The sequence below is a fragment of the Antechinus flavipes genome, chromosome 4 (genome assembly GCF_016432865.1).
Source record: "Antechinus flavipes isolate AdamAnt ecotype Samford, QLD, Australia chromosome 4, AdamAnt_v2, whole genome shotgun sequence".
Taxonomy (NCBI): Eukaryota; Metazoa; Chordata; class Mammalia; order Dasyuromorphia; family Dasyuridae; genus Antechinus; species Antechinus flavipes.
The window spans coordinates 18,385,414-18,411,042 of record NC_067401.1 but is presented as its reverse complement, the minus strand read 5'-3'; the positions used below and the strand labels follow the sequence as shown (position 1 = coordinate 18,411,042).

The window sequence follows — 25,629 nt, the reverse complement described above, 5'->3', positions numbered from 1 at the left end:
TTGGATGGAAGTTTAGAAAATAGCATATCAGAGTTGGATAGAAGCTTAGAACATTGAATGTCAAAGCTGAGTAGCACCTTAGAACACAGTGTCATAGCTGGAAGAATCTTACAATACTGAGTGTTAGAGCTTGGTAAATCTTAGAACATAGAATGTCAGAGTTGGATAAAAGCTTAGAATGTCAGAGTTAGATAGAAGCTTAGAACACAGAATGTCAGAGTTGGATAGAAGCTTAGAACACAGAATGTCAGAGTTGGATAGAAGCTTAGAACATAGAATGTCAAGAGTTGAATAGAAACTTAGAACATTGAATGTCAAAGCTGAGTAGAACCTTAAAACAAATAGAACCTTAGAGCACAGTGTCATAGTTGGAAGAATCTTACAACACTGAGTGTTAGAGCTTGGTAAATCTTAGAATACAGAATGTCAGAATTAGAATCTAAGAACATAGAATGTCAGAGCTGAATAGAAGCTTAGAACATAGAATGTCAGAATTGGACACAGAATGTCAGAGTTAGATAGAAGCTTAGAACACAGAATATCAGCGTTGGAAAGAAAATGGAATACGGCACGATATCACAAGAGAGGGGAAAGGAGCCACATTGTAGAAATGTTTGTAGCACTTTTTTTTTGTGATAGTAAGAAATGGGAAATTAAGTGGATGTCCTTCATTTGGGAATTGTTGAACAAGTTGTGGTACATGAATGTAATGGCCGAATAGTAAATTTCAGAAAAGCCTGGAAACACTTACATGAACTGATGCTGACGGAAGATTATGTGATGAATAAGGATGACAGACTTAGTTTTTCTCAGTCTTACGGAAATCCAGACAATTCCAATAGACTTGTGATAGAAAATGGCGTCCGCATCCAGAGAGAGAAGTATGGAGACTGAATGTGGTTGGAATATGCTATTTCCACCTTTTTGGTTGTTCTTGTTTGCTTTTTTTCCTCATGATTTCCCCCTTTTGTTCTGATTTTTCTTTCACAATAGGACGAATATGGAAATAGGTTTAAAATGATTGTACATGTAAAGCCTATATCGAATTGCTTGCTGTCTTGGAGAAAGGGGAAGTAAGGGAGAGAGGGAGAAAAATTTTGGAACTCAAACCTTACAAAATGAACGCTGAAAATTATCTTTAGATGGAATTGAAAAAATAAAATATTATTGAAATTAAAAAAATATCATAGCTGGAAGGATTCATGCAACAGAAAATGTCAGAGTTTGCTCGCATTTTAGACTACAGAATGTCAAAACTGGAGAGAAGCTTAGAACACAGAATGTCAGAGTTGGATAGAATTTTAATGTAACATTTTTATTTTTCCCAGTTCCATTTAAAATAATGTTTTACATTTGTTTTTCAAATTTTGAATTCCAGCCTCTCTCCCTCATCCCCATTCGTAGCCTCGCACATGTGAAGTTATGCAAAACATGGGTAGGGCAGGTAGAAAAATGGCAGAGTTGAATGGAACCTTAGAACACAGTCTCATACCTGAAGGATCTTATGATATTGAGTGTAGAGCTGGGTAGAACCTTAGAACACAGAATGTCAGAGTTGGATACGAGTTAGAACATTGAATGTCAAAGGTGTACAGAAGCTTAGAATAAATTTCAGAATTAAGTGGAACCTTAGAACACTGGAAGGAGCGTCACAACATAGAATGTCAGAATTGGACAGAAGCTTAGAATACTGAATATCAGAATTGAATAGGAACTTAGAATAAATTTCAAAGTTAAGTGGAACCTTAGAACACAGGGCCATAGATGGAAGGATCCTCACAATATAAAATGTCAGAGTTGGATAGAAGCTTAGAACAAAGAATGCTAAAGCTGGCTGGAACCTTAGAACAAAATTTCGGAGTTGAGTAGAACCTTAAAACACAGCATCATAGCTGGAAAAAAGGGACTGTAGAACACAGATTTTCAGAGGATGGAACCTTACAACATAGAACGTCAGAGCTTGAAAGATGACAGGACATCAGAGCTGTACAGAACCTTGGAATGTAGATGATATGAGATAGAAGGGACCTTCAGAGGACAGAATCTCAGAGGGAACTTAGATCCCAGGATGACAGAGCTTTTCTCTGCTTGGAAAAGACTGTAGAAATCATCAAATCTAAACTCTTCAACTAACAGAGGATGAGCCTGAGCCCTAGAGTGACCCTTGGCATCCTGCTTAAAAGGAAGTATACATAGAAGCAGAGAAAGAAAGAAATGAATCCAAAGGGAGTGGTATTTCCTTCTTCCTGGCTCCTACTTTTATAGAATCATAGGATTTAGAGCTAGAAGGACCCTTAAAGGTCAACCAATCCAATCTCATTTTACAGATGGGGAAACTGAGGTCCACAGGAAGGGGCTTGCTTGAAAGGTCGCTCTAAGAGGAAAAAGCAGGGCCAGGATTTGAACTCAATGCTTCTGCTCCCATATCCCAGGCTCTATCCCTGTGTATCTTGACTTTGAGATTGTTTTGGTTCCTCTGTACAAATGTACTTTCTTCTTTGGCTCCATAAAATAGCTGGTGGCCCAGTGGATAAACTACTGCACTGGGCTTGGAAGCAGGAAGGCCTGGGTTCAAATCCAGAAATAGACACTTACTGGCTGTGTGACTACAGGAAAATCATTTAACTTCTCAAGCACAGTGTCCTCAATTGTAAAATGAAAATAATAGCACCCTCTGCTGAGGATTGTCATGAGAATTAAATGAGATAATATTTACAAAAAGCACTTAGCACAGTGGCTGGCACATAGCAGGTACTATATAAACGCTCATTCCTTTTTCTACTCCTAGCTAGTGTAGACTTCAAAAGAATCAGATCTAAGCAGATTTACACTTAGGCAACCCATGGCATGAGCGAGCCAGGACAATCTCCGGGCAGACAAGAGGAAAAAGGGGGAAAAAAAGGGAAAGGGAAAAGGGAAAGACAACATGGTAAGACTGGCCCTATGAGACCCTCCCTCTCCTCTAGGCATTGGCTTCTTGATGGGTAAAATGAGATGATCTCTAAAGGTCCCTCCAGACCCACCGTTCTATAATCCCAGATGAAAACCATGTGAAGGAATAGAGTGAGGGGAATGGACACCGAGTTTGTTCAGCAGTCGGTCTCACATTGAAGTTCTGCCTGGGACCATTGCTACTTCTCAGTGCTTCAGGGAACTCTAGAACTAGTGGTGATCTCTACTGGTGGAGGATATTCCTCACTGGGATTTCCCATGGCAAGACCATAGACCTTCCTTAAAAATACATAAGTAAGTAAGAGAATCTGAGAATCTCCCTCCCGTGACCGCAATGATGGTCAAATGAGATAATGTTTATAGACTCAAAACTTTAAACTCAAAAGAGGCCTATACATGTAAAAATAATATAATGTAACACAGCATCAATGGAATAAAGTACAGAAAGGTGGATAAATGCTGGCTATCATCACTGCAAGAGGAAATGGAGCAAACCTAGGCCCAACAGGAAGGTGGCCCCTCACAAAATGGCACCAGGCTTTGGAATTTGGTTCCCTAATCATACAGGCCTCTTGGCACTGTCCGTGGTTCTGGGTTCGACCAGAGAAGAGAGCGCTAACTTTATTTTCTCTTTCCAGGGGACGTCATCATCAGCTCACTCACGTGGCTGCCTATTCCTCCAATGAGAACAAAGGAGGGCCGCATCAGAGGGCTACACCATGTGGGGAGGAGGGGTCTTTCTGAGGGGCATCGGAGAGGTATTTATTTGGAACAAAAGAAATCATCCAGCATCCCAAGCACTTAACTAAACCGCCAGTATTCCTTCTTTGGCCCAAAGCTTAGAGAGCAATCTTCACTCGAACAAATATGGCAGAAAGAGGGCTGGCTCTGAACATGGACACCCCACTGGAATGCCCATCCCATCGCCAACTATCTTAGCGCCTATGGACAATGTCCCCCCGCCATGGGCTGTGGGTTTGTTACAGAGCCTAAAGTCTAGTGTCCTGCTGATTCAGGCAAAGGAACATAGCCCACGAGCCCAGGGGCCATCCAGTCCGGCCCCTTTCTTCTGCAGAGGAGGAAAACAGAGGCCTGAAGAAGCTGCAAAGTCCTAGAAATGGCAAGTGGCTGCACGGGGATTGGATTCGAACTCAGACATAATGGAAGATGGGAGCCCTGCTCCTAAGTTTCCTGCCAAGTTAAGCCAGGGCAGAAAGTCTCCTCCCTGGTCCTCTCCCCTCCTGTGTCCCTGCCTTCCTCTCATCCCTTGGACTCAGCTCAGAGCATCAGGACGTGCTGAGGGGCCTCAGACTCCTGGTCTCCCCCACAGAGCCCCGGTGGGGCTTTGGAGGCCTCCTGGCTCAGGGTACTGAGGCGGGGAGGCTGCGAGGAATACCCACGACTGATCTGGGCATAGGTCACAGGGTCACTGAGAGCTGGAAGGGACCACAGACACCGAGGCCCCTCGGGTTCCCGGAGAGGCCCAGGAAGCCGCCTCGTCTCCCCTCCTCCCAGACAGGGATGACTGGGGAAATAACACGGAAGGCTGGAAGGGAGCCCCGGATGTGGGATCTGAGGACCCGAGTTCAAATTCCCACTTTGTCATTTGAACAAAACTCCCGTCTCTGGGCCTCAGTTTCTCCTTTTGTAGAATGGGGGGGGGGTTGGAGAAGGTAATCTCTGGGAGAAGCTGTGGGTCTGTGATTCTGCGTCCTGTGAGAGCCCCTTGGGAGCTCAGACAGGCCCGGGTCCTCCTGCCAAGACTTCCTGCCTGAGAGTCGGGAGTGCTCCCGGTGACCTGGTCTCAGGGTGACGGGGACAGACGGGGTCACCTCGCCTCCCGCGTGTGGTCGGGCCTCAGCCGAGGCGCAGACTCGCAGCGGGGGCTGCTGGAAAAGGGAGGAAGGGGGCGTGTGTGAGAGCAGCGCCGGAGGGCGGAGTGTGTGGTGTGCACGTGTGTATGTGTGCCCAGTATGCTGCAGTGTGAGAACACGCGTGTCATGTGTGTTATGTAGCGTTCACGTGTGTGAGCCGTGTGCCGGGGGTGGGGGGAGCCCCGGATCCCCGACCTGCTGCCCCGCCGAGGGCCCGCCCGCTGGGCTACATACCATCGGCAGGAGCGTAAGCTTTTCCCGTGGCCGTAATCCGTCTAGGGGCTAGGGCACAAATTGAGAGAGAGAGAGAGACACGGGTGAGTGCTGGCGCTCCGCGTTCCCGGCCTCTCCTCCGGGGCCCTCGCGGCCCCGGGAATCGCATCTCGGTCCTGCTCCTGCGGGGGCCGGGGAGGCTGGGGGGCCCGAGCTCCGGGGCAGGGCCCCCGCCCTCCATCCCTGGCGAGGCCCAGGAGGAGACGGGCCTTGGGCCGGGAGCAGCCGCCGAGGGGTGAGCCAGGCAAGCTTGGTCACCTGGGCCCGGGGCCCTTGGTCCTTCTGAGCTCTAGGATGAGAACAAAGCTCTGCCCGTGGGGGCGCAGCCGGGGTGGGCACACTTAGCTGGGGCTGGTTTGGGAGAAATAGGGAGGAAAGGAAAGGCCTAGTGGGGCAGTGAGTGCAGGGGGCAGAGGTAGAGAGAAGGAAGGGCAGGAGAGCCAGGTGGGCACTGCCAGGGGGCTGGGCAGTACAGACTGGTGCCCCTTTTCTTCCCTTTCTCTCTTCCTTTCTCCATCTTTCTCTTCTGTTATCTCCTCTCATCTCCCTTTCTCTCCTTCTCTCTCCCCACCCCCGTTCTCCCCTCTCATCCCCCCTGTGGGGGCGGGGGGCAGCGTTCCCAGGGGCCCACGGCACTCATGCACGTCAGAATTGTGAAAAGTTGCCTTTTCCCCCAGGATCACGACGACTTTCTCATGTGCTTTAGATTAAAGTTAAAAGGAATATTCCGAGGTCATTGGACTTGAGGGAGCCGAAAACTGAGGCGCAGAGTACAGAGCCGGGCCCACGTTTCCATGGCAGGGAAATAATCCATGGCAGGGTTGGAAGCAGGGCCCCGGCCTCCACTCCAGAGCCTCCGGCCCCGACCTCCGGTCCCAGGGTGCCTCTGCAGGGCCGTCTGTGCCTGATGGAAAAGCCAAAGCGCCTCTGCAGTGGGAAGCAGCTAACCCCCAATTTGAGATCCAAATGAGGGAGGGAGGGAGACCACCCCCCATGCAAATGGTCCCCGCTCTTGCCCTGCCTTTGCTTTCCCCGGGGCGGCCTCCGAGAGGCCCACGGCTCCTTGCTGGGGCACCCCTGCTTTTTCCATTAAAGGGGAATCTCCAAATCAAGACTGGAGAGCAGGAGAGGACCTTCGAGATCACCTCGTTTACAGATAAGGAAACCGAGGCAGGGAGGGGAGCGACTCGGTCAGAGTCCACAGCAAGTTAACTCGCTGGGGGCCGTTCCCCTCCTCCACTTCAGCTTCTGTCCTTAGAAAACGGGCCCAATCCTAGGGGTGGTCACGGTAAACCGGCCCCACGGAACGGCCAGCCTTTACAACGTCCTCTCCCGCTGGGATGAGTCCCTGCTCCCACCATTCCTGGCTCCTTCCGGGCCTGCCTTTGGGCCTGGTTTATGAGCCTGAGGCAGGGTTGGAATCAGACTCAGGAGTCCGGGAATCTCCGCCATGGACTCAGAGATATCCGGGGTGGAAGAGACAGAACCCAGAGCTCAGAGAGGAGCCTTAAAGGCCATCCACTCCAATGCCCCCATTTTACAGAGGGGGCAAAGTGAGGTCCAGAGAGGGAGTGATTCAGCTTAGAGCCAGGTCAGCTCAGTGAGGGAAGATGATAGAAGTGAGCAGGGAGGCCTTGAAGGCGAGCTCAGATCCTGACCTGAAAGGGGCTTCAGAGGAAACTTATAGGACCACAGATTTGGACGGGGGACAGACCCTCTCATTGTGCAAATAGAGAAATTGAGGCCTAGCGAGATGAAGCAAATTCACCAAAATGATGCAGGATTTGAATCCAGCCTCTCTGCTTCCCAATCCTTTACTCTCAGGCTTCCCAAAAACTCTTCAAAGCACCTCAGATACATTATTTCCCATGATTCTCAGCATAACAATGGGCATTTTCATTAGTTCCATTTCACAGATGGGGAAACTGAGGCTCAGAGAGATGAATATAATTGCCCATGGTGACCCAGCCAGTAAGCGGCAGAGGCTGTGTCCGGCCCACATCCTGCCTGCCGTTAGATCCAGCGCTTTCCCTCATGTGTGAGGAGGGGCCGGGAGCTCCCCGATATCTCGGGAGCAGGGAGGCAGTGGCCAGGTAGGGCCCGGTGGGACGGGGGGGGGGCTGGCGAACTCTACCCCTTAACCAATTGTTTTTGTTTTCTTTTCCTTTGGGGATCCGGACTGGTTTGAGATTTTTGTCAGTGGAGGAAGCTCCTTCTCTAATGATTCTTGCCCGTGCCTAGAATTCAGCAGAGAGGGCTTTGTATTTTTGCCCCGACCCAGAATTCTCAAAATCTGGTAACTCCTGGTTTTTGAAGACCTGAGTTTGGGGTCCCATGTGGTTAAGGATGTCCCATACAGAGGCAGTACGTCCCTCTTCCCAGCCGTCCGCTGCACACCAGGTGGCCTCGAGGCTAAGCTATGTTGTTTCTCTGCTTCTAAAGGACACGTAGAGGTGCTGCTCCCCCCAAAATTGGCAACCTGGGAGGAAGCGCCGGTCACCCCACCCTAGTTGCATTGCAGGAACACAACCTACGAACGCGTAACATTTTTCTATCGGTCAAGTCATAACGTTGGCTCACCTCGACCCTTTGTGATTTTCTTCTTCCATCAGAGCCAGCTTTCTCTAGTTCCTTTCATCACATCATGATCTTCTCGAGGACCCTGACACTTTCCCAGCATTCCCGGATTACCTGCGGTCAGGTACCCACCCTACAGGCAACTCTCTACACTGGGAAACTCCCCCCAGCAGCCTGGCACGCGTACCCGATTCCATCTCAGAAACGCATTTCTTGAGCTCGGTTTTTGTCTCTCAGGGGACACAGACATACAGGAAGTCTCCCTGCAGGGTCTGTCACGTCCTGCCTCAGACCAGTCTAGCCTTGGGCCCTTGGTTAACTTTTATATAGAATCTCAGAATTTATACAGAAATCTCAGCCTGAGCACTTCAGGACATCTTGGAGGTGACTGAGCCCAAGTCCTTCTAGGGACAGCGCGGCTCCAAGGACAAGTGGTTTGTCTGGGCTCGTACATCCAAAGTGGGATCCGAACCCAGGCTTCCTGAATTCAAGCCTAGTCCCTGACCACCAGTGCACGCAGACTCATTTTCTGCAGCGCTAACGGGGACCAGATTCTGAGAATTCCAGGTCAAGGCAAGGATCCGAGGCCCTGCTCTAGTTGATACCAGATCTGCAGACTTCTAGGTAAGTGCAAGAAGAATGAGCCTCTTTCTCCCCTAACCCCAAGGGTTTCTGGGAAACTGTGGACGTTTAACACAGTCCTGGAACTGACCTACTTCCACACCCCTGACTGGTGGCTTTTGGGTAGAATATCCATCCACACGGGAACATATTGTCGATTAGACAGAAGGAGTCTTGGAACTGGAAATAAAATGGGGGCTCATTGGCTGAGGATGGTTATTGGTCTCTCCTGTCTACAAATCTACCTTTCTAATTTATATATATATGTATATATAATTTATATATATGTATATATAATTTATATATATGTATATGTATATATATAAATATAAAACAAAAATAAATCTATATACAAATATAAATATATACTTATATACATGCTGTCTGTCCCTATAGTGAATATAAGCTCCTTGAGGGCAGGGACTGTTTTATTATTGTTATTGCCTAGCACAGTGCCTGGCACATAGCAGACACTTAATATTTCTTAATTAATGACTATACTGTCGAAACCATGGATAGGAAGTGTGAGAAAACTTGTATGAAGAGAAGCAGAAAGAAGCTCCCGTATGGGGACCACGAGAGTTTAAACGCAAATAGTACCAAGAAGCATCTGAAGTCAAATTCAATATAATCAGCAACTGCATTGAGGGGGGGGGGTAGATGATAAAAACACTCCTGCCTCTTTTTGACAGAGGAGTGGGGAACTATGGGTGTAGAACGCTGCATACCCTTCATTGATTTGTCCAGCTGCCTGTCTCTGTTACAAAGGAGGGTCCCGTGGAGGGATGGCCTACTGGGAAGTGATTGTGATGTAAAAGATAATGGGCAGCAAACTTTTTTTCCTTTTTAAAAGAGAGTCTTGGAGTGAGGGTCAAGAGAAGCGAGCCTCGATCCTGCTCTGTCAGGGCTGGCCCTGTGGTTCTGTTTTGGGCACAGTTTCCTCATCTGGAAAATTAAGGGGCAGATTAGGTAACATTCCTTCCCCCCAGCTCCGACATTCAGGAAGTCTATCTATGTCCATCTTGTCTCCCCAGTGGGAATATAAGCTTCCCAGGGCCTGCTCCGTGTCTTCTCATGTCTCCTGGAGTGGGGGGTCAGCCCAGCCCTGGCCACGCAGGGAGGACTGGATTTATACCTGGCAGCCCCCGTTACGGAGGAAGCCCTTAGATCCGGAGAAAGGGGCGCCTTGCTCCCGATCACAGGGGGTCTAAGGCAAGGTCCAGGCCCAGCAGGCCTTCCACTGCCCGGCCTCTCGCTGGAAGGGCCCCAGCCCCGCTCTGGGGTATGTGAGCTCTCCACTGCAGGGACACCTGAGACATCCCAGGCCCGTCTTCTCTCATCTTCAGCCCACTTAGCTCTTTGATCGCGGCAGCATTCTGGCTGCTCTCTGAAATGTGAGAACCTCGGAGGTTCTCCTCCACACCAAATGGATTTGCTGTCCCCGCTGTAATCAGGAGGCCCCGGTTACCACCTGCTGGGGTTTCAGGACGTAACCCGAGCTGGGCCCCATCAGCCGCCTCTTAGAGCCTGAATGGAGTCAGTGACATGATATGGAAGGAAAATGGGAAGAAGGGAGGGGGAGAGAGAGGGAAAGGCGGGGGAGAGGGGGAGGGAGGGAAAGAGAGAGAAGGAGAGAGAGAGAGAGAGAGAGAGAGAGAGAGAGAGAGAAGGAGAGAGACAGAGACAGAGAGATAGAGAGAGAGAGACAGAAACAGAGAGACAGAGAGAAGGAGAGAGACAGAGACAGAGAGATAGAGAGAGAAAGAGAGAGAGAGAGGAGAGAGGAAAGAGAGACAGAGAGAGAGAGAGAGAGACAGAGACAGAGACAGAGAGAAACAGACAGAGACAGAGACAGAGACAGAGAGAGGGAGAATGGGTTGGGGTTGGGTAAAATTACTAAGGAGAAGGTTTGTCAAAGAGGCAGCAGAAATCTTTCAATAGTTTCTTAATTGGTCTCCCGAGTTCAGCGTGTCTTTACCCCTTACCCCAATTCATCCTCCACAGAGTTGCCAGAGTGTGTATAAACATACAAAAACATACATACAGAATACATATACCCACACATATCACCCCCCCCTCCTAGCGGCACATTATTACATCGCAGCAGAGCCAGACACAAACTAGGCCATCCCCAGCTGGATAATGACTAAACAAGCTGGGATGTGGGAGCGCAGCGGGACATTTACTGAATAGTAGTAAGCGATAAATACAAGGATTCAGAGAAGCGAGGGAGGATATCACTGAACAAGGCCCAGTGAAATAAGAAGAACCGCCGACCGCAACAATGTAAATAAGGAGGAAGCAAAGAGCGAAACTGACCACAGAGTAATTACAAGGGCCAAGGATGACCCCAGGGAAGGGTGAGAAAGGGCCTCCCCTGTAAGAGACACTGCATGGGGAATACCGCACACACTTAGAGTTAGTTGATTTTTATCATAGGATCATAGAGCTGGAAGGTCATTAAGTCCAACATTTCATTTTACAGACGAGGAAACTGAGGTTTACGGATGGTAACTGACTTGTTCAAGATCTAAGAGATAGAAGTGAAGCAGGATTCAAAGGATGGGGGGGGGAGGGAGGAGGGCGCTCATGATCTCAAATTCAGTTTTCTTCCCCAATTGCCTCCCCAAAGTGTGGGTTGATTTTGCTGAATTGTTTTTTTCTCTTAGAAAATTTTGTTACTTTATTTTTCTTGCTTTTGTCTATTTTCTTTGGCAACAAGGCAAATACGGAAATAGATTTTGCACAATTTTGTGTATAATTGATATGCTGATTACCTTCTCAAGAGAAAGGGGAGGGGTGGGAGAAAGCAAGAGAATTTGAAGTTCATGATCTTTTAAAAACTCGATATTAAAAATCTAATGGGGAATAGCTAATAAAAATGAAAAAAAATTTAAAAGAATATTTAGTTACAATAGATGGCATGTTCTCTTGGGAGCTGAGAGTGGAGGAGAAGCAGGAAAGGCAGTACTCAAGAGGAATGTTCTGCAAAAACAAAAGATATAAATAAAAAGAATAAAAGAAAAAAGAATAAAATAAAAGATATAAATAAAAAGAATAAAACAAAAGATATAAATAAAAAGAATAAAAGAAAAAAGAATAAAACAAAAGATAAATAAAAAGAAGAATAAAAGAAAAAAGAACAAAACAAAAGATATAAATAAAAAGAAGAATAAAAGAAAAAAGAACAAAACAAAAGATATAAATAAAAAGAAGAATAAAAGAAAAAAGAATAAAACAAAAGATATAAATAAAAAGAAGAATAAAAGAAAAAAGAATAAAACAAGATATAAATAAAAAGAAGAATAAAAAGACTCGGGTCTGGACCTATTGTTCCATATTCACAACTTTTGCAGCTCCCTCTAGATCCACAAGAGTTCTTAATCTGGGCTCTGTGAACTTATTTTTTAAAATCGATCATTCTTTGGACATAGTTTTCCTTTGTAATGCTGTACTTTATACATTAAAGAACAGGATTCTGAGGACCACTTCTCAGAATCCTGAGAAGTGGTCCCTAGGTTCCAGCAGGTATTGTCCAAAGGGGGCCACGTTTCCAAAAAGGAGCAGAACTCCTGCTCTAAGAGAAAATCAAGTCCTTCCCAGGATGGCTCCAGTCTACCTTTTAAAACAATTTTATCTTATTCCCCCTCGTCCATTTTTTCTTAAAGCCAAACTGGGATATTTGCTGTTCTCGTCATCTTGCTGTCTCGACCTTTGCAGAAACTATCAAGAAAAGCCTTCCCTCCTTCCTGCTTCTTCTTAGAATCTCCAGCTTTCTTCAAAGCTCAGCTCCAGCATCAGCTTCTAACAGGAGGCCTCCCCTGAGCTCCCCAGGCCTTATTTCTCTTCCTCCACTCCTCCAAACACCCCCAAGCCATTTTACTTGGAATTATGTTACACGTGCTCTGCATTCAGTGAGCTGTGCACATTCACATCTTCCCCACAGAACGCAAGCTCTTGTCTTTGTATCAGTCCCTGGTGCTTCTTCATTCGTGTCTGATTTTTTGTGACCCCATTTGGGTTTTTTGGCAAAGATCCTGGAGTGGCTGGCCATGTCCTTCTCCAGCTCATTTGACAGATGAAGAAACTGAGGCACACTGAGGTGATCTGACATATAGATCCCCAAATTCTGGGAACTTCCTATTCTTCTGGGAGGACAGGGCCTGTCTCACACAAGTCACCCCCTGCTCCCAAGGAGGCTGCTATATGGGGAGAAAAGGCTGCCGATTTCCTGCCTCAGTGTTTTGCCCATGCCATGCCCCCACTAGGAACGTCCCTCTCCTCTTCTCTAACGGGAGGTCCTTTTTATTTTCTGTCTCCTTTCCTCGCTGACGGCTCCTGCCACTGTGACCTCGCTTCCTCTCTCCTCTGCTCATCCCCAGATCGCTTAAGGAGGAAGGGAAGGCAAGGACCTCATGCAGACTAGCAGAATCCTTTCTCCTTGGCAGCTGTTTAACAAACGCTGTGGATGGACAAATGAACACCCGGGACACAATTCTAGAAAGCCTTGGGGTGGGGCAGGAGAAACCTAGGCCGGAGGAGGCAGATGACTTATTTGGGTGCTGAGTCACCTTCTCTCCTCCCCCATCCCATGCTCAGTTACAGAGGAGGGGGTCTTGCCTTGGGGTCCACGAACTTTAAAAAATGTCCATTTTATTGCAATGATTCAAAGCAATCCCAATGGCCTTGGGACGGAAAATAACAATTGCATCCAGAGAGAAAACTACGGAGGCTGACGTGGGTCAAAGCAAAGTATTTCCACTTTTTGGTTTTTTGGGTTTTCTTATGTTTTTTTTTCCCCCTTTCGGTCTGATTTTTCTTACACAACGTGACAAATGTGGAAATACGTTTAAAAGGCCGATATATTTATAACCTATATCAAATCACTTGCTGTGTTGGGGTATGGGAGCTAAGGGAGGGAGGGAGGGAGAAAAATTTAGAATACAAATATTAATGTTGAAAATGATTTTTACGTGTATCTGGAAAAAACAAAGTACTATTAAAATTTATATTTTGATAGCTATTTCAATAGGATTGGGGTCCTTTGTCCTCCTCTGCAGCGTTCTGCTGAGAAGGGGAGTCGTTAGGCTGCCCAAAGGGTTCAGATCCCTACCTCAAAGAGTTAAGACCCCCTGTCCAGGGACCTCCGGGACTGGCTCAACTTCCTAGTTTTGCAGAAGAGGAAACTGAGTCCTTCCTGGAAGGGAAGGAATCCGGCAGCCGGGCAGGCCGCAGAGCCGGCTTTGAAGCCGCCACCCCGGAGGTTTCATTTTTCCGATAAACAGGGAGCTCAGGTCTCGTGGCTAATGCTGCAGCGAAGGAGAACTGGGTTAAGAAGTCCTTCCTGACTCTAAGGAGGGATTAACTGGGGCAGTGGTGGGGGCCGGAGGAACATCTATCCCTGGAAATCCTCCTCAAGCATGCGAGGCATCTGCATTCCTGGCAGGAGATGAAGTGGGGACCTGAGCAGCTAAGCCTTCCCCAGACCCCGGCCTCCAGCCCCAGACGGTCTCAGATTCCACTGGCTTATGGGAGCAGGAAGCCCCCGGGCCTCCATTTGATGAGACACAGGTCCCTGGGCAGAGTCCTAGAAAATGGAAGCATGGGAGCGCTGCTGAGCTTTCTGCCGGGTTTCAGACCCGCTTCCTGCTGCTATCCCCCCTAGACCCCCAAAATTCCCTAGCCCTTCGCAGTAGCCGTGGCCTTCTCCTCTCCCGGGCCTTCAAGACCCACCTTCTCTGCTACCTGGGGTGGGCTGGGGGAGAAACTCCAGCTGATGGGGCCCTTCTCTCCCCTCCCAGAGGCCCCAGGTTATCCGCTCTGGCCGTGGACGTCACATTAGACCCTTCCCGGCCCCAGGAGGGGTTTTCTTGGCAAAGTTACCGGAGGGGTCGGCCATTTTCTTTTCCAGCTCCTTTTCCAGATGGGGAAACTGAGGTCAATGGGGTCCAGTGACTTGACCAGGGTCACACAACTAGGAAGTGATAAGTGTCTGAGAACAGATTCGAACTCAGGTCCTCTGACTTTGGGGCTGAGCCCCATGTGCATGGGTAATTTTCAACGTTCACCCTTGCAAAGCTTGTGTTCCAGATGTTTTCCCTCCCTTCCCCCACCTCCTCCCCTAGAGGGCAAGTAATCCAATATAGGTTAACCACATAGTTAACCTAATGTGCAATTCTTCTAAACGTATTAGGGAACTAATTGTAATCAGGGGATCTGGATTCAGATTTTGCCTCCATATGTTACCAGTGTGACCTGAGGCAAAGACACTTCACCTCTCTTTGGGCCTCAGTTTCCTTCCGGGTAAAATGGGATTCCCTCCAGCTCTAGACTGTGGATCCTTATGTCCTGTTGGTCTGTACAATCCCCTGCAGCTCATCTGACTGGGCAGCTATGGTGGCTCCCTAGTGGAAAGGGCATCGATCGGAGTCAAGAAGCCTCATCTTCATGAGTTCAAATCCGGTCTCAGACACTTACTGTGTGACGCTGGACAAGTCCGTTAACTCTCTCTGCCTCAGTTTCCTCATCTGTTAAACGAGCCGGAGAAGGAAACAGCAAACCCACTCTGGGGTCTTTGCCCAAAAACTCCAAATAGGGTCACAGAGAATTGGACCCGATTGAGATGACTAATCAAGCATGGCCCCAGGATGAAAAACAACTTCCTGACAATCTGAGCTGTCCAAAGGAGGGAAGAAGCGAATTCCTCCATGGGAGGGCTTCAAGCAACGGTGACATGACTGATTTTGGGGAATTCATGTCCGGATAGGTCCCTTCCAACCCGGGGGACCGGGGACTCTGTGAGCCGGCTGAGGCTCCGGAGGGAGGGTCGCCACCCCGGCCCCATCGCCCTCCCCCAGCCCCATGCTCTCATAATAGCCCAGGGAAGGGGGGAGGGTCAGGAGATGGCTGCTCAAGGCCGGAAGAACTGAGAAAGCCCTTGGAGATGGGCCTGCCATCTGGAGAAATGATGCAGAGCGCCTTACGGCCCTCTTCCTTCCTGGCCTCTGGGGTAACTCAATTAGAAGGAAGATCAATTCTGTTCGGACTCGGGGGGGACGCTCGCTAACAAAGGCCTTCCTCGGCCCCCTTCCACCCAGTGCGGGCACCTTCCCCGGGAAGGTGGGAAGGAGATCATTACGAGCAGCCTAATTAGCCACGAAAGAGAGAGATAATTAAGTGGAAGAGCATGTGGCTGGCGCTGGAGTCGTGATTATCTTTAGAAACTTGAGAAAGGACACTTATTTTGAGCTCTCAAGAACATGACCGAGATGGGGGAAGAGGGGAGCAGCAAGCGGGAGGGAAGGGGCCTAGGGCGGAGGATGGGGAGATCAGGGACCCAGGGCTCCCGAGGAGGCTGCTCCATACCAGGCTGAGAGACGCTCTGGGCCCGCCTCTGTGCTTCTGTACCCGCCATCCCCTTTTCTAGGAACGCCCTCCTTTTTTTCTGTTCTTCAAATCCCATCCGTCCTTCAAAGTCTGGCTCCTAGCTCACCTCCTTTGGGAAGCCTTCCCTGATTGTGCCAGTCAGAGGGAACATCTAATTTAATGGTTACTGAGGGGAGGGGAGGAGACAGGGCAAACTTTTTTCTGTCCTAGGATTAATCTATAAAACAGCAGACACAATTACACACGACCCTGTGCTTTTATTCTACTTATTCGTTTATTTTTTTTGGCAAGGAAATTGGGGTTAAGTGACTTGCCCAAGGTCACACAGCTAGGAAGAGTTAAATGTTTGAGACTGGATTTGCACTGACTTCAGGGCTGGCGCTCTACCCCCTGAGCCACCCAGCTGTCCTGAAGCATTTAAACACAGGATTCTGAGGGGCCCGTGGGCTTCACAGAGACACTGCTCTAGGGGTCTTTTTTATGTGATTTATGTGATTCTATGAGGAGAAACTGAGGCTCAGAGAGAGGAAGTCCGTTGCCAAGAGCGCCACGGACCCTAAATCTGGCCTCCTTTTCACTGTTCCCCTCCTGCCTGTCAGAATTCCCTAACTCGAGAGGAGGGTGGAAGCGCCGAGGCCCTCCGGCCTGATCCATCCTCCAAGGAGTCCCCATGGCTGAGAAGGGAGCGTTTAGCCTTTGGCTAAAGGCCTCCAGGGAGGGGCAACCGCCACCCTGAGGAAGCCATTCCACTTCTGAATCGCTCCAGAGGTCAGAAAATGGCCGCCTGGGCCCACCCCAGGAACTTGGTTCTGCCCTCCGGGGCCCCAGAAAACACATCTTATTCCCTGTTCCATGGGACAGGGTCCAGACATGAGAAAGAGGTCATGACAACCTTCCAGAGTCTTCTATCTGACCGACACCCACCACGCAGAGCCAGCGGGTCGTCATCCCTCGGCCCCGGGGAAAAAACACTCCTGTCTGGCCTTTTATCGCTACGGACTCCCCGTCTCCCCCTGAATGGCAAAGTTCTCCCACAGGGAGATTCTCTGCCTTATACAGTTGTAAACCCCCCACAGTGCCTAGGACTGTGCTGACCACCCACGGGGGGCTCATTAATAGCAAAAAAGGACTGAAAGGAGGAATTAATGAATGAAACAAAAGCAAAGCGCATCCGGCTGAGAGTGACCAAAAGATGCCGTCATCTCAGACGTACTAGAGAGCCACGGGCGCCCTAAACGGGTCGGAAGCTGGCAGGAGCACAGAGCTGCCCAGGGGCCACTGTGACCAGTTGGGGCGGACGTGGCACCCGGGCCGGAAGCAGCATATTCTCTGCTTTTTCCCAAGCCCAGCATCTTCCTCCTCCTCTTGATCATTTCTATTTTGTATTAATTGGGTTAATTACTACCACTACTGGGCCTCTTGGTATTTTGCAATGATTACTGCTACTTGCTGAGGGTCTCTCATTCAGTAGGACTCTGATTTCCTCCCATTTCTCCCGCCCCTCTGACTGAGAGTCCTTCTTCCTTTTCTGCTCTCCTCCAAGTCCTGCCCAATTACTATCTTGGCTCCTACATGACACCTTCTCTGACTGTCCCAGGCTCTCCCCTCCCCTGACTGCTTAACTCATTTAAAGGGAAGGAGGATGACCTTTCACATGCAACCCCATTTGATCCCTACACCAGCAGAGAAGGCCGGATTATCTCAGGCCCAGAGAGGGCACGTGGCTTGCCAGAATAAGGTCACACAGCAAATCGGTTTCCTGACCCCTAGTTCAATGGGGAAGAGAATAAGTATCTATATAGCACCTACTATGTGCTAGGCACTCTACACATATCTCCTTTGATCCTTAAAACAATCTTAGGTAGTATGATCATTTTACAGTTGAGGAAACTGAGGCACACAGAACATAAGTGACTCACCTAGGAACACACAGCTAGTAAGTATGCTGAGGCTGGATTTGAACCCTGGACCTTCCTGACCTGAGACCTAGCCACTCACCACCCAGCCTCCTTGGTGCTCCCATCCTTACTTGCCGGGCTCGGCAAGGGCAGAAAGGCTCATGTCATCCCCATCCAGGGCTCATCTGGCCCCATCCTGGCTGATGGCTTGTTCCCACGTGCCCAGTGATGTCAGATAATAGGAAATAAGCAGAGCGAGGGAACAGGCTGCTTGATTAAAGAACACTGCCCATCCTAGTTTATTAACAGGGCTACAGCTAACGGTCCCTCGCTTCCACGTGGAAGGCCTGGGAACGGGACAGAGGGACCTGGTGTCCAGCTCAGGGAGACTGCTTTGTGTTACTTAGTTAGCTGGAATCATGATGTGTCCGATGAAGGCCCCAGAGACCACCTAGTCCAAACTCTGCATTTAATACCCCAGGGAGCACGAAGGAGTGATGGCCAAGGTCACACAGTTCAGCGACAGCACGAGGACCCAGGGCCTTTGGCCATGAGCTTATCCCGTCTGCTGGCTGCCCCTCGTGTTGACAGATCCACCACGGACTCATGGTGGGCCCATGGAGGGACTGCTACGCTCTCTGATGCCCAAGGAAGGAGATGGTGGGTAGGGAGCTCTTTAGCTGAGTCTGTGTTGAGTGAGGGTGCTCTGTCTGACCCACCGAGTCCAGATCCTCCTAGTCACAGAATTGCAGAATTTATGAGAGTTGGAGGGAATCTCTAGCAAACTCCCACATGAAGGGGAATCTCCTCAAAGCAACCTTTACAGGAGATTTTCCTTCAGGGATGGGGATCTCACCGCCTTTCAAAGCAACCCATTTTACTTCCAGACAGCTTGAACTGTCAAGAAGGTCTCCCTCCCTCCTCAAGTTGAGCTTACATTTGCTTTCTTTTGCAAGTTCCGTCTAGCTCTGCGCTCTGGGGACAATCTCAGCTTTTTCACTTAACAAGTGGAAGACTGAAGCCTTTTCTCCTAGTCCTAACAACCCCATTTTCCTGAATCTGGAGGCCCAGGTCCATCCTTATGGCTCTTTTCTGCCCGCTCTAGCTTATCGATGTTTTCCATAAACAAGGGCCCATAATCGATCCCAGAAATCACCTGATGACGGGGTCTAAATTACAGAGGGACCGTCCCCTCCCTATTTCTGAAGGACTCACGGCTCTTCTACATGAGCTGCTGCATCAGCCCCTTGGCCCGTTTTGTACTTAAAGCCTAAGACATTTTCCCGATGCACCCTTAGCTCACCACACCTCCTCCATCGTGAACTGGCGACATTGATTTTTTGAGCCCAAGAAGGAGACTTTCCATTGATCCATTTACCCTCCATCTAGCCCAATGCTCCAGCTTGTCAATATCTTTTTGGATCCTGGCTCTCACCCAGAACACTGGCAAGTCCTTCCAGCTTTATATCATCAGCAAATGGAACAAACACATCATCTCTGCTTTTATCCAAGTCGATAAGAATAAAGTTAAATTCTCTAGGGCTAAGCATGGATTCTGTTCCATAGAATGTCAGGACCCGAAAGCAACTTAGAGACATTTAGATCCAATCTAGTCATATTACAGCAAAGGAAACTGCCCCACTTAGCTGTCTTCTTCTTACTGTTTTCCACTGACAGGAAACTCACTACCTATCAAAGTAGCACAATCCACTTGGGGACAGCTTTAATTGTGAGGACATTTCAGGCCAAGATTAGATCCCTGTGGAACTCTACCAAAGACCCCGCCCCCGCCCCCCGCCAAGGCGACATTGAACCATGACGGCTCTCTGGGCACAGTCATTCAACCAGCTTTGAGTTCAACCAACTGCACTCTTGTCTAGTAGAACAACTTGAAAATCCAGAAAAGACTTTGAATAACAGCATGGAAGGTCTATGGCTTTGTACTTCCCTTGCCTATAGTAGAAGTATCAAACATGTGGCCCCCAGCCTGCAAGACTCCTGGGTGTGGCCTGAGCCAATTAAAATGGAATTGGGGAATATTTAACAAAATAAAGGAAAATGCAATAAAATGCTGACATACATATACCCATGTGCACCCAGACACGCTCTCATTCAAAACCAGATTTCAGCCTAATGTTTCTAGCAAGACAGAAGGAAGACACAGAAACTACAGATGCTGAATTTCAGAAACAAGAAGGAAATTCAAAGACTGCTCTGATTCATTTCTGAATAAAGATGCCCAGTGGAAAGAGAGGTATCCAGAAGATCATTACTAGCTATATGTCCCTTAGATGAGTAAGTTCATCTCCCCATAAGTCTCGGTTTCCTGGTCTGGAAAATGAGGGGCCAAATGAAACAAGCCTGATTTTTATGCGATGGCCTTTGAGAATTCTGAAGCTATCATTCTCCATTCCCCCAAGGTTTTCTCTTGATGAAAGAGCCCCAATTTCTTTGATGGTTGAAGTATGTTTCTGTTTCCATGTCTATTCCTAAAGCTAATGTACTTTAGGTCAAATTCTGCATCTAGGAAGAGGAATAATCAGACCATTCCGATTAGGATGTGAGGACTTTGTAGCCCTTAAATTGTTATTATGAGGACAGAATGGGCAACATCAAATGAATTTTCTCATGCTTTATTTTGTCTCTCACTTATTTCAGAAGCTTTTTGAAGGACTGTGACCATGTCTTACATTCTCTTCTACAACCATGAAATCTCCTTAAGAGCAAACTCTTTCCTTGTCATAATTTCTTCAGAGATTAGCATGGCACATAGTAGGTACTTAATAAATGCTTGTTAGTGAAAGACATTTGAAGGACTATGATCATCTCTTACATTCTCTTCCACAAACATGAAAGCTCCTTAAGAGCAGATTTTTTCCTTGTCATAATCTCTTCAGAATTTAGTATGGGATTTAGCACATAGTAGGTATTTAATAAATGTCCGTAGGACTCTGACCATGTCTTACATTCTCTTCCACAAGCATGAAAGCTCCTTAAGAGCAGATTCTTTCCTTGTCATAATCTCTTCAGAATTTACCATGGGATTTGGCACATAGTAGGTATTTAATAAATGTCCGTAGGACTCTGACGATGTCTTACATTCTCTTCCACAAGCATGAAAGCTCCTTAAGAGCAGATTAATTTCCTTGTCATAATCTCTTCAGAATTTACCATGGGATTTGGCACATAGTAGGTATTCAATAAATGTCTGTAGGACTCTGACCATGTCTTACATTCTCTTCCACAAGCATGAAAGCTCTTTAAGAGAAGATTTTTTCCCTTGTCATAATGTCTTCAGAGTTTAGCAAATAGTACTTTGCTAAGAAATATCTCTGCAGTTGCCAAAAGGAGAACGAGCCTAGAAATTAGAGGCAGATTTAGGCCTAAGGTAAGGAAGCCTTTTGGAGCCATCCAAAAGGTGACTAGGTTTCTTTTAAAAGAGGCGAGCAAACGCTCTCTCACTGGAATTGTTCAGATACAGGCTGGCTAACTCCCTGCTGGGGAGGCTCTCTGGGAAATTCTGGTCCTGGCTGGAGGTTTAATGAGAAGACTTCCAAGATCCTTTCCAACTGTGGATCTATGAGGATGCCAGAGCTCCTGGGGTGTGCTGAACTGCCAAGAGAGGTGGACTCTAGAGTAAGAGAAGGGCTTGGGCCGTTTTGGGAGGGATACAAATGACCTTCTTACCCTGGTTACTGAGTTTATGTCGGAAAGAAGAAATGGACCGGGGAAGGACATCGGGGGAACCCTTCCAGCATCATCTGTGCTACTGAGACTAATGGACCGGGGAAGGACATCAGGGGAACCCTTCCAGCATTATCTGCTACTGAGACTATCTTATTTTGCTATTTTAAATGACCATAGTCCTCTGGGTTATTTGCTAGCCATTGGAAAAATGGCTAGGGAGGGCCCTGTGATGGCTTACAGTCCCCCAGAGTCTTATCTTCCCCTGACTCCCAACCTAGGGTTCTATCCACTACAGCGCCATCTAGTGCCCCAGTTGATGGTTAATTTTCCCAAAAAAGGGTTTGTTTTGTTTTGATGTCTTTCTATTTCTTTTGTTTTCCTCATGATTAGTGGTTTCTCTCTGGATGAAGGAGGGGAAAGAGATCGATTGGGAAATTAAGATGATTTGAAAAAAAAGATATAATTTATAAACTTGTCCAACGCATAGATGGCCACTTGATAGAAATTGATTGGGAAATTAAGATGATTTAAAAAAAAAAAAAAAGACAGAATTTACAAACTCATCCAATGCATAGACAGCCATCATCTGGATCTCTGCTAAACCATCTCTGGGATGTCCTATCAGAGGCCGGTCCCAGAATTGGAGGGACCTTTCTGGTCAAGCCAGTGTGACATTTCTGCTGTCCCGTGTGGAGGAAGGTAAAGGTTAATCTAAGTCTTGAGAGGCTCCAGTTTGCACAGGGGCAGACAGTCACAAACTGCCAAAGGAGACTGACACATCACATCTGGGGAACATCTGGAGGGAGCACGGAGCGGGGGCCTCCCGACTTCCCTTCATTTCCTCTGAATTGTCAATAACACGGCAAATGACTCTTATCCATGTATTCAAATGGGACTCCCACCTGGCAACACTTTGCAGGCAGCTAAGGGCTACAAGATGTCTAGAGGCAGAAAAGCTGCAAATCTTTAAGAAATGTTCTAACCCGACTTGTCTCAGATCCAGTCTGGAATCTCCCCAGCAGAGCATCCCAATAGGTCAAAGAACAGCTGTCTGGGCAACCCGACCTTTCACCACGGCTAACGAATGGGCCCCCAAAGCCCACTTGAGGTTCGCGTTCCCTCTCTGCCCTTTGTAGGGGAGATGCCAAGGTGGGGGGAGATGGCCCTAAGGGGATTAGCTAGGAGGAGGAGAAACAACCCATGAACTGGACCTCTGGCCAGCAGGATGAAGAAGGCCACAGATGCCCTTGTTTGGTGCCCTTCACCTTCCTGAAGGCTTGGCCAATTCTTTAAGAAAAACTGAGTCAGACGCATGGCTAGGATCCTTGAACTAAGCTATGACCAAGTTTTCCGCTAAATCATCCTTTGTGGGAGGCCCTCCCGGGACCCCCAACTGCCAAGACCTTTCCTTCTGAGATCCCCTTCCATCTACTCTGTAGGTGTCTTGTCAGTAGATGTATTTTTACGTATCATCTCCAACATTAGAATATAAACTCACAAGATGCTTTTGAGTTTTGTCTCCCCGGGACCAAGAACTTAGTAAGCATTGAATAAAATAGTTATTGCAGTAAGCACTGAATAAAATAGTTATTGATTGATTGTGAGCTCTTACCCGGTTTGGGGATAAGTCCCTGGAAAGGCCTGAAAAAGAAATAAAAAATGAAATATTAGAGTATGTAGAAAAACAGAAGACAAACCCTAACAGCAACTTGTCTGGGTGAAGGGGAGGTTCAATGGGCCTTCTGAAGTATTTTTAAAAAAGGGAAAAAAGAAATACTAGAATATTTCAAAGAGAATCATGAAACCTCTTGGAATCAGGCCCTTCCTGGGGCCTGATCCTCAAAGGCATCTCCCTTTCTCTCCTTTTCCTTTCCTCAGATATTTATATCATGGTTCTGAGCTTTTAATAGAGGCTGTATCCTATTGAGAGGGAAGGAGGGAGATGATCAGGGGACAAGGAAGAGATTTTGTCTTTGACTCTTTAATAAATTGGGAGCTGCCATTTAATTGGGGCCGCCCATTTAATGGATGGCTGTTCTAAAAGGAGGGGAAGTGTTCATCATCTCTTCTGGTTGAGGTTGGAACTGGATGTCCCAAGGATAAGCCCCTCAACTGGTTCCTGACATATCTCAATAGAGCTGGGTGGAAACTGCTTCCTTCTCTCCTTGGTGGTCTCCCTTCCCAGCCCTCCCTCCCTTCTAAGAGGAGGTACCTGGTAACCGTGAACTTGATCTTGTCAGCCACTGCAAGTATCCTCTCCAAGTTCTGGGAGCCGAAGGTGCAGGGTTTCCGGAAGGGGATTCCAGGGGGAAGCCCCTCAATAATCACAGAGCCAGGGTTACTTTTGATCCGCTTGTAGGGGACTTGGACAGGGTACTTGATGCCCAGTGCTTCCCCTAGAAAACAAAAGAGAGAAACATTTGACCATCAATCAATCCAATCCACAATGATGTCAACAGGAGAGGGGAAATTCTTGATAAGAAAGCTCCTTCTCTCAATGCAGAACAGAACCAGACCCGGCAAATTAAGAGTGTTTCCTGGGGTCAAGTAGTTTCAAGAATCACACAGTCCAAAAGTCAGATCTGCTTGGTTTTCCTGGTTCTAAGGCCATCTCTCCATTCACTGGACTATGTATTTATTAAAACAATTTATTCCATGCATTTACTAAAACAACTGATCCATTAATAAACAAGCATCTATTAAGTACTTACTATGGGCTAGGTGCTGGGGTTACAAAATCAAAAGCGAAAAAGTCCCTGCCCTAAGGAGCTGATATTCTTCTGGATGAAAATGGGTTCATATAACTTGGCTCTTTTCCATAATGAGGTTATTCAAGGTGATTCTAATAGACTTGGGATGAAAAATGCCATCTACATTCGAAGAGATAACTATGGATACTGTGGATCAAACTGTGGATAGTTTTTTATCTTTTATTGTTTGTTTGCTCGGTTTTTTTTCTTTTTCATGTTTTTTTCCTTTTGAGCTGATTTTTCTTGTTCAGGATGATGAATATGGAAGTGTGTTTAGGACATATTTAGAATAAACATGTTTAACCTATATCGGATCACCTGCTGCCTTGGGAAGGGGAGAGAGGGACAAAAATTGGAATACAACATTTTGCAAAGGCAAATGCTGAAAGCTATCTTTGTATGTATTTGCATGTAACAATAAAATACTATTGTTAAAAATGCTGAAAAAATAAGTCCATAGAGGTACTTAAGGATGTGTGTGTATGTGTGTGTGTGTGTGTGTGTGTGTGTGTGTGTGTGTGTGTGTGTGTCAGCAGAAGTATGTATGTGGACAGGGGCACATGGGTGGACATGAATTTGTAGGAAGGGGCCTACATGAAAATGAAGGTAAGTATGGGGCTCCAGGGCCAGAGACATTAGAGTTGAACAGAGGGGGAGGAAAAAGAAGAGAACAAGCATTTATTAAGCGCCTACTATGTGTTTAGTGCTTTACAGATATTCTCTTGTTTACTCTTCATAACAACCCAGGGAGGAACGAGGTAAAGAAACCCAGAGGGAGGATCCGTGTGTCTCAGGGGCATCTCTGTGACAAAACGTCAAGGTACCAAATGTTTTAAGAAGCAGCTGCTTCCCAGGCCGGTGTCATGGCTTGCTGACGCCACAAACATTATAATAGGAAGTTGGACACCTGGAAAAGTGTATTGTGAAGAAGACACAAGAGGAAAGTATCCAGAAAAGCAGAGAAACAAAACACAACCCGGATGGTGGAAAGGAACAGGTCAAAGGAGCTGAGTTCAAATCTTAGCTATTCTATTTCTTATCTGTATGGATCAATCATTTCTCTGGGTCTCGGTTTCCTCTTCTGTAAAATGAAGGGTGGGTTAGCTGGCTCCAGAAATGCTCCCCAAAGGTCGGAGATGGGAGTGGGTCTCTACTGAGACACCCCCTCCCTACACCGGGATATAGCGGGACTTGATGGCAGTTGTTGTTTCTATTTATTTTATGTAGAATCAGTGGGATCAGATACAGCATGGTCTGGTGAAATGATCTCCACAGGTAAGAACAATGGGGCACCGGGATCACTGAGAGGAGGGATGATTTACCCAGAGTCACAAAGTCACAGGTGAGATTTCCAACGGGGCCAATCAGTCAACAAACATTTAGGAAGTACCTACTGTGTGCCAAGCACTCTGCTAAGTGCTGGTGATTCAAAAAAGAGGCACAAGGCAGTTCTTGCCCTCAAAATGCTTACAAATGAATACTGACTCTGAGGCTAGCTTTCTCTACCACATCATGCTATCTTTTAGGGAAGGGAATAAGTATTTATATAGCACCTACTATGTGCCAGGTATGGTGCTAAGTTACTATTGCTGTCATTTTTAAGATGAAGCA

General features: G+C 47.4%; 1 protein-coding gene across 4 annotated transcripts in view; it reads right to left on the bottom strand.

Moving 5' to 3' along the window:
• The window catches only part of GTF2IRD1 (GTF2I repeat domain containing 1), a 206,019-nt gene that overhangs the window by 34,181 nt on the left and 146,209 nt on the right, over positions 1-25,629 (bottom strand). For 3 of the 4 annotated variants that reach the window (XM_051991956.1, XM_051991955.1, XM_051991957.1), the window contains exons 21-23: positions 23,481-23,664; positions 22,881-22,909; positions 5,061-5,108 (exon numbers count right to left, since the gene is read on the bottom strand). In XM_051991956.1, coding sequence (XP_051847916.1) covers positions 5,061-5,108; positions 22,881-22,909; positions 23,481-23,664 — 261 coding nt within the window. The remainder of the gene's footprint in view (positions 1-5,060; positions 5,109-22,880; positions 22,910-23,480; positions 23,665-25,629) is intronic. The other variant, XM_051991958.1, reaches the window with a different exon arrangement.